Source organism: Triticum aestivum, chromosome 4A (assembly GCF_018294505.1).
Source record: "Triticum aestivum cultivar Chinese Spring chromosome 4A, IWGSC CS RefSeq v2.1, whole genome shotgun sequence".
NCBI classification, from domain to species: Eukaryota; Viridiplantae; Streptophyta; class Magnoliopsida; order Poales; family Poaceae; genus Triticum; species Triticum aestivum.
In genome coordinates this window covers 592,968,399-592,977,804 of record NC_057803.1, presented here as the reverse complement: position 1 = coordinate 592,977,804, position 9,406 = coordinate 592,968,399, and the positions used below count along the sequence as shown (strand labels likewise).

Genomic DNA, 9,406 nt, shown 5'->3' with positions numbered 1-9,406 from the left:
GATTGGTCATCCTACGTAACACAATAATCCACACTTAGTCATAAAATTTACAACAAATATTTGACGTCTATACTTGCAATCAAAATGAATAAGGCATACTTGAAAACACATAAGAGAACATCCATACTTCCATACATATGCATTTCATCTTCACACACATGTCAAAGACTCTTAAAATGCATGTATTTGCACAAAGCCTACATAACACTACACACATGACAATGCAACATCACACATTCATCCGTACATATGCATTTCAATTTATCAAATATCATCATACACCAAAATGGCATTGCAATTTGTCAAACAAGTTAGGTGACGATGGCATATGCACATATCTATTCATCAATACAACCTAGCACATATCCAATTCATCCATACATATGCATGTAAGAGAAACATCCGTACTTCCATACATATGCACATTTCCTTACTTTAACATTTTTTTAATCTCTAATTCATCCATGCACATCTAAAAATAATATCTCCAACACATTCATCCAAACATATTACAATCCAAGTGAAAATATATATGTATAAGCACACATTGTTGTAGATTTGCATCTAAGATTTGCATCTAAACCAACCACACCAATCAATAGGTAGCCGAAATTTGAAGATATTTGAGGAACTAGGATTCACCCATTGCTACAAAATACATCCAAAATAGCAAGATTCAACCCAAAACCATTAGAGGAACCGAAGGAGAATACCTTGATCTACGTAGGGGAGGAAAGATCCATGAAAATGGAGCAAAAACAGGTGAGATCCGAGGAGGCGGAGGGTTGGGGAGAATGTTTCTCCTTTGTTCGTCCCGAACAAGAGAAAAACTGGGCGCACCGGGTGGCATGCACGTGGCCCCTGGAGCCACTTACCCTTGCAGGGGTCTACCACCACCGGCCCTAGCGGTTGGGTCAACTACTCAACTGGCTACCTCCGGTGTTAGTGGCGTAGATCCCTTTTCCACATGGGCAATGCCGGGTGGTATGGCGAGGCACTACCACCGTTGACCATGTTGTTTGCCCATTGAGTCTACCACCAGGCGGTTTGGCGGTAGAAAATCGGTCATGTACGAGGATACTTTCAAACTGGGTTCGATCTTGTTTTTTTCACATGGGGCAAGATCTCATTAACCTTCCATTGAAGGGCTAAGACAGCGATTTTGGCCGTGAAGAGAGGTAAAAGGCCTTGTTTGTTTCAGCTTTGCTTGGATTTTAATCACATGTGGGTTCACTTCACTGGCGAATCTGATTCTAAGAATCAGCTTCACCACCGAAGTACACTTTGAGGTGCTTCAGGAAATTGCACTAAAAATGATCCAAATCCAAATTCGGCTTCACTGGCAAAGCTGATTCCAAATAGCTGTTTGTTTCAGATTCCAGATTCGGCTTCACGGGCAAAGCTGAATCTGCTCCCAGAATCCGAAACAAACAGAGCCAAAGTACAATGTTACATAACATTGTTTTTCTTTTCGAATTAGCAAAACATTGTTACCAATATCATCATCGTTCACGCGCGTCGTTGCATGCACGCCATGCCGGCCGGCGAGAAGGGAGCTAGTGACATTACTCTGCTCTCCCGAACCTGGAAGGAAGCCCAAACGAAAAGTTTCCGCGACGTGCGCCGCGCAGGGTGGGTGGCCACGGGATAAAGTAGGCCGGCTGCGGGCGCGCCGCCCCCGAAGCATCCGCCTCGAAAACCCAAGCAACCCAAACCCCCACCCACCCGTCGCCGGGGCCTCTAGGGTGCTCCATGGGGAAAGCGAGGCGCCTCAAGGGCCGCGGCGCCGGCAGTGGAGGCGGAGGCGGCGGCCGCGGCCGCGGGCGTGTGCTGGAGCGCTTCGACGGGTTCGCGCCGGGGAGCTTCCAGAACGTCTCGTCGGGCATGGCCTACTTCCCCTCCCAGGACCGGGTGGGCTACATGAGTACGTCGAGCCCCGCCCCCGATCCTGTTTAACTTCCCCTCCTCCTCCTCGATCCGTCGGAGCCGAGGTCTCTGACGGCGCTGCTCGTTCCTCTGTGTGCGCACTGCGTGCGTGCAGGTCCGGAGCAGAGGGAAGGGCTGGACCGCATGCTCTCGTCGGAGGCGTCGACCCCAGCCAAATCTTCTGTGAGAAATCAATCCCCCCCCCCCCCCCGCTCTCCCACCCCCGCCCAAATCGGCTTGTTTTTCACCCCCTTTCTAGCAAGGGTTTGGGTCTCGGTCTCAAAGCTAAGAGGACTATCATCTGCATTTACTAACAGTAGGAGATGCTGCGTCCAGTCATTCACCAACCACACTGGATTTCGCTCACAACATTATTCGAATCTGAAAGTTGGAAAAGTATGCCTAACATATAAAATCAATTGCTGGGTCATCCGAATCTCAAAAAATCATCCAAACCGTCAAAATAAATTGCGCCTATGGACGACCTGTCACTGCCATGTTTATGAAAACAACAACGCATCTATATATGGACAACCATCATATATGCTGATAGTCCTTCAACTAATACTTAGAGATGGAGGAACATGCCCTTTAAATTGTGTTTTGAAGAGTTGGTTGATCGACAATGGTGGAGCTAGGAGCTTGGGATTAAAATAATGGGGCCCACCAAGCTAAAATAATGGTTCAATGGGGAAAAAAAATCAAGATCCACATGAGCAAGTTTCATTTCACGACAAATGCGATGCTGTAGAAAGTATAACACACTAATTTAGTGGACATCATATCACACTCCGCAATTCTCTGTGGCCCACGAAGTTCTCAAATTGACATATTTTACTTGTCATGTTTTAGGTGGTTTTCTTCACATTTCATACAAATAGACATTCAACTCAGCGCATTCTCCATTTTTGTACGAATAGCAAAGAAATCAGCAAGGCGTTGAATAATGGAGAATTTAGAATGGACACCAAGGTGTCGAAGGAAGTTAGCGCTCTCTGCCGCATCCCTGATTTATCTGCTCAATCACCAAAGTCTGGTCTTGCCACTGGTCGTAGCGGTGTCAATGGATTCGCCCCATGTTGAAGCTGCTGTATAGCATCATTCTGCTTGTTGTTTGTTACTCCCTCCGTTCCTAAATATAAGTCTTTGGAGAGATTTCACTATGGACCACATACGGAATAAAATGAATAAATCTACACTCTAAAATGCATCTATATACATCCGTATGTGGTCCATAGTGAAATCGCTACAAAGCCTTATATTTAGGAACGGAGGGAGTATTTTGCAATCTCGGGCTATCTAGGAGTGGATAGGTGGAGCTCATTGGGACCTTGAGGGAGAGAATGTAGGAAGGGTAGTTCGGGAGCAGGCTGAGAGCCTGGTACAAGCTCACGTCTTTGTCCAATTATTATTTTGGTGTATTTGTACATTATAGATATTACATAGTAACCCCTTTATTTTGCCAAAATAATGGCTGTCCTACAGTTGCTCCACCCACTATATTTGGTGGTGCGGATGGGGACCGCAGTGAGTTGAATGACTCTGTGAAGATGGAGGACATGGGGCCACTGCATGAGGCAGCATGCACGGGGAAAATTGAGACATGCCAATACTTGGTGGAGCAGCTTGGGTTTGACATCAATACTGAAGCTAATGATGATTCAGGTATCTGCAGTGTGTATTCTTGCTAGATTAAATGGTTCATTAATTTGTTTTTGTTGGTGAGGTAATGCAAGCTGTTATATATTACTCCCTCCGTTCCTAAATACTTGTCTTTCTAGGCATTTCAACAAGTGACTACATACGGAGCAAAATGAGTGAATCTACACTCTAAAATATGTCTACATACATCCGTATGTAGTAGTCATTTGAAATGTCTAGAAAGACAAATATTTAGGAACGGAGGGAGTATGATGTAAATGTGTCCCTTATACAATTCCTAAACTCCCTTTCTGAAAGAAAAAAAATACAATTCCTAAACTCGACCCTCTGGTTCTCGTACAGTATCGTTTGTTTACTATCCCGTAGTGTGGGCATGCTACCGTTATAAATGACATGCAAACACGGAAATTCAATTTGCCTCCCGGGAGCACATGCTCCCTGGGCCAATTTTTTTTTCAAATGTCAAAAAAATTGTGACATTTTTTTGTGATCTTTGTCACATACAAATGCTACCTGTAAATTTTGAGGCAAAAAGGTTAAGCATTTTGGCCTGTGCAAAAAAGAAAAATCAAAGACCAAATGTCACCCTAAATTTGTTTTTTTCACTGATGAAATACCGCTGCTCCATTCCACATAAAAATTGTCAAGCATGCTTGCTACACCAACACAATCATCTACAAAAAAAATTCAGATTTTTTTGAAAACACATACTATTTTTTGGGGGTACTGTAAACGTCGCTCCCATGCAAACACTGACAATGTGTTGAACACTTGAACTTTGGCTTGTTGTACTTTCAAGTTGTAATTGTGTTCTGTACACTATGATGTGTTTGCTGAACTTTATGCTTCACATTATACTGTGGTAGTCTGGTAAGTCATCTATGTAAGATCTGATTACATTGCTTAATTTTTACCATTGGTAGGCATGACACCTTTGGCTTGTGCGGTGTTGCGCGATAAATCAGTTACTGTGGAGTATTTGCTTGACAAAGGTGCTAATCCCAATAAGCAAGATAACAAAAGATTTACTCCTCTGCACTACGCTACAAAAGAAGGTTCTCTTTCTGCACCTATTAACAACATAAATATATACTTACTATTTTTTGCTCACAAAAGGAAATTGTTAATGTTAGTGTCTCTTTATATTTAATGTCCTGATGATCTGATTGAATGACCATTGTCACTTTGTTTTTAGACTGCATATTTACATGTTTGTATTTAAAAGAGTGATAGTACATTATGTCTAACATGTGTAACATTCCTCATGGATTCAATTCTACCACTTTGGCTCTTTGTACCCTCCAACATGACATTGAATTCAATCGTGTATTTGCGTGTTCTTACATAAAGTTTGGCATGTGCATTAGGGTATGTGGATATGTTGAACGAAACACACTATACTTGAATGATATAGTCCTGATCTATTTTTCTGTCCATTTGTTCTTAAATAACCGACTGAAATAAAATATTATTCTTCATGCCACTGCTTTTTACCTAGGGAATAACCGACTGGTACGACTCTTGCTGTCAAAAGGAGCTAGTGTTGATGTATTGTCTTCTGAAGGGACACCACTACATGTCGCTGCCTCTTATGGGAAGTCTGGCATCATACAGATTTTATTGCAGCACAATGCAGATGTAATAATAATTTAATTTAATATTTAGTAGTTTAGGAGCATCACTACCTGTCAATTGACCTCTTTCTCTAAAAACATGTAGCCAAACACGGTTTCGGCAGATTTAGGCACACCCATGGCTGCAGTTCTTTGTGTTGCTTCTGGAAGAATTACTGAGTCTGATGCTTTAAAGTGCATGAAGCTCCTTGTCAAGGTCTGGTGGACACTTCACCCTCCTTTTTTTATCTTATAAATGGTTCAGGAACCCAATAGGGATTTATTTACTGGATTCCTGTATTTTATGTGATCTGAAAATGTCCATATGCTCATTTATTATATTATTCCACAGGCTGGTGCCGATTTGAATTGTGCAAATCCTGATACTCCATTGGTGATAGCAACTAGCAAAGACTTATCTGAATGTGTTGAGTATTTGCTGGAGGTTGGCGCAGATGCCAATATTCCAAGCAATCAAGTAAGTTCATGATTCTTGCTATTACTGTTGTTAATTGATTTTTATGGTCATTGGTACCCCCTCCTAGGTTCACAAGGCCTGCACACATATTGATACTTAATTTGACCGCCAATTTGACTAATAAAATATTAATTATATTCCATAAAAGATATATCATTGAATTGGTATTCAGAAAATGTTTCCAATGATGTTGTGTTGCCAACTCTTGGAGCGCAAGGAAATGCTATATCTTGGTTATTGCTGCTTTGCTTTATCCTTTTGTTTTTAACATGCTAACCAGGTGGACCATAAGTTTTATGTTGACACATATTGTAATCATGGTATATAAATATCTCTGCCTTGTTCTGTTTTTTTTACATAACAGGGCCGTATGATACCAATAGAAATGGCTGCAAACTCTGGAAGAAGAAAGCTTGTTGAGATTCTGTTTCCTTTCACTTTACCCATTCAATCTGTGTCAAACTGGAGTGTTGAAGGAATCATTGCCCATGAAAAGTTAAGACAATCTAACAAGGTATGAACTAAAGCCTAAGCTCAGTTACTTAGACACCACAATTTATGGCACCTTATATTTTCCTGTTCCTGAGATTTAAGCGTGAAGTTGTTTGTTATCTGTTCTGTTTAGTCTTGACCATGTATGTTTTCCACTAAATTTTCCTAGCAGCTAAATAAAAATATATGTAGAAATATAAGTTCGGAAATATCATTTAATTACATTGTTACCTAATTTAGAAACAAACTTCAGGACGTGAACACAAAATTGGGTGAAACTGTGGCCAATACTCGATAGGGAACCCAATATTAAAACAGAATGCTATATCTGCTTAAAAGAAGCCAGAACATAAATGGGTTGCTCATGGAGATTACATCCTGATATTTACTCATGCAAGCCTGCCAAGTAAATTTTGCTGCAGATATTCACACCCATTTTTGGCTGGTTTTGAGGTGATGCCATTTCAAAAATTTGCGAAGCTATGGCTTGTAGAGGAAGTGCCACAATTAGGGCATTCCAATTGTTTATGTCTAAACTGCCCATGAGTTCAAGTGGAAAATGATTGTTGCTCTGAATAAAGTGCTTGAATTTTGCTAGTTTGAGTTTTTTAAAGCTGTCACTTAAGCTTCTTCATGTCTGTTGACTTGAATTTTTTATGTGTCATGGCGTGCCCAATATTGTGATTAAGGGTAAGCAAAGTGATAAAGACAGCAATGTTCAGCTGAAATTAAATGCAGAAGTAACAACCAATAAAGAAGACTCTGGTGCACCAAAGAAGCCCTGTGCCAAGGTAATATCATTGCACATCTTCCCTATTTTAAAGCTGATTGGTTCATAGTACCATTGTTTTTAAGGCATCCTGCCTTGGACGCTTAGGCGACGCTTAGGCGATAAGGCGCCCGGGCAGCGCCTTACAAATATGCCCGCCTTAGGCACTTAGGCGTCCGCCTTAGGCGCTAGAGCGGGTGGTGCTCGCCTTAGGTTGCCTTACCGCCTTAAAAACAATGCATAGTACTTAAGCACAAGGTGCATGCTGCTGATATGCATGTTTTTTTTATTGGTATAGGACAAGGGAGGTGATAAAGATAAGAAGGCTGAACTGAAATTACTCGGTGCAAAAGCAGTCGAGCGTAAGGACTACGCTGCTGCATTAAAATTCTACAGTGAGGTAGTATGTTACCAGAGCGCTCTGTTTCCATATATGTAGTGCATTGTTAGCTATTCATCATGAATGAAAATGAATTATGATTGCTTACTTGATTCTGGGATGATGGATTGTGATTCTTCCTTTTCTTATACCCAAGTTGTGCTTGCCTTTTGAGAATTAACCATATGGTTTGTTTCGATGCAGGCAATCAAAGTGGATCCTGAAGATGCAACGCTTTATTCCAACAGGAGCCTTTGCCATCTAAAGAGCGGCGAGGCGCATGATGCTTTGGCTGATGCCATTGCATGTGTAAATCTGCAGCCTGATTGGGCGAAGGGTTACTATCGGAAGGGAGCTGCCCTCATGTCGCTGAAGGTGAGATAAAAATTGCAGTCTGACATTCTTTTGCTGCTTTACACGTCGCTCCGGCCCCATGTAGACAATCTGCTTCTTGTTTTTATCCTTCCTTCAGGAGTGTAAAGAAGCGTGTGATGCATTCCTGGCTGGAGGGAAACTGAATCCTGCAAGCGTGGAGATTCACGACGCATTTTGGTAGGCCTTCCATCTGCCGTCTTTGTTTTCGGGAGCAAGGGTTTGGTTAAATAGACTGCGATTTGATTCCAAACGTACCCTTTTCATTCATGTTATTATTATGCATATAATACTGGCCAGAGTTAAGCAAGTAAATCATGTCTGTTTGATCCCATTGTTTGTACGCCCTATCATTAACATATAATTGTTGTCAACTTCTTTATTTTGTTGCTGCAACGCTGTTAAGCAGACATGTTGGTTGCATTGGAGGCCTTAACAGTTGGTTATGCCTGACATTTTCAGGGAGGCGATCGAGGCAATGAAGAAGCAACATTCGGACCGACAAAGCGCAGGCCCGGTCTGATTAGAGCCTTCCCGGGCAAGTTCATGCATGGTTCGGTTCGGCGGTGCTCCTCTTGGGCTTCCCCTTTTTGTGTACGTGTGATGAAGTGGCGTTCTCCCTGCCTTTTGGTTCTAAACACATGGAGAAGTGGCGTTGAGCCGTGAATGCTCGGTTCTTTTAAAATGTGTGTAACATCCCGTAGCACGTAGGTTTATAGATATCTAAAGTAGTGATTTAAGCACTCTTATATTTCTTCATGGAGGAAGTACTTGTGATGGACGAAGCGGTTTTCTCTTTATCGATACTCTAGGTTGTATGATGAAGGCATGACAAGTGCAAGTGTGCTCTGTTCCTCACAAACTTAAAAACGCAAACAAGCTGACGGTCATACAACTGCAGAATAGTAATAGACCATACTGAAGCCCTCCTTGACATGCGATGGGGAAATTCGCTGCCCAACAATTCCCTGCACCACAAATATCTCATGCCGTCCACACAAGTAAGATCATACGACAATAAAAAAACACAACCATAACCAATACACAAGTAAGAGTTTCTGTCGTTTTTTTTTTAATGTTGTGTCGTTTGTTGAGGATTCCTTTTTTTATGGTTATGAACATCTTTCGATCTAATGTATTTTTCAAAATAACAATTGTTCAGCAATTGTACGCACCTATGTTTGGTGTCCCCTCTCTCACATCCTCAACTTCTTTTGTGTTGTAATGAGCTTTTGAAGATAAATAAAACACTACTCACGGAGCTAAAATAACCCAGAACAAATGCCGCCTCAGTTAATACATATCTTTTTTTGACAATCAGGTAACACACATCATATTACCAAACAAATATCTATCGCTGGCCCAACGCTTACAATTTTTCTCATATTGTGTTTGCTAAGTTACTATTAATGCTACTGTTCCAATAATTACAAAACTGCTGATGTTAGTACTTGTCGTGGATATGGGACACGGGTATCCTCGTGGAGGTAGGCCACGACCCATCATGGGAGGTGGCCCAGTAGGCTGACTTAAACAATTTGAATAAGACTTGGATTGCTATCGTCTTGTAATAGAAAAGAGACTAGTCCTAATCCTACTAGGACTCTACATGTAGGTCGACCCCTTCAACTTATATAAGAAGGGGCAAGGCTCCCAGAAAAGATTGACAAGTTCCGCAAGTTGGACAAGTTAGGTTTAGACAATAGCTCTCGAGA

The 9,406-nt window shown here is 41.7% G+C and overlaps 1 protein-coding gene across 3 annotated transcripts; it reads left to right on the top strand.

Annotated features, from left to right (window-relative positions):
* Nucleotides 1-1,571: 1,571 nt before the first annotated feature.
* On the top strand, nt 1,572-8,512 carry LOC123087294 (ankyrin-3). Of its 3 annotated transcripts, XM_044509276.1 has the most exons (13): nt 1,792-1,924; nt 2,042-2,109; nt 3,412-3,591; nt 4,512-4,643; nt 5,087-5,226; nt 5,308-5,418; nt 5,554-5,679; nt 6,044-6,193; nt 6,861-6,962; nt 7,239-7,340; nt 7,524-7,694; nt 7,792-7,871; nt 8,154-8,512. In XM_044509276.1, exons 3-13 carry the CDS (start codon nt 3,477-3,479, stop codon nt 8,212-8,214), a joined length of 1,290 nt encoding a protein of 429 aa, XP_044365211.1. In that variant the 5' UTR covers nt 1,792-1,924; nt 2,042-2,109; nt 3,412-3,476; the 3' UTR covers nt 8,215-8,512. The 3 variants fall into 3 exon arrangements, with proteins under 3 accessions (XP_044365210.1, XP_044365211.1, XP_044365212.1); XM_044509275.1 differs by lacking the exon at nt 2,042-2,109 and having other exon boundaries at nt 1,572-1,924; XM_044509277.1 differs by lacking the exons at nt 1,792-1,924; nt 2,042-2,109 and adding an exon at nt 3,140-3,307.
* The last annotated feature ends 894 nt before the right edge of the window (nt 8,513-9,406 follow it).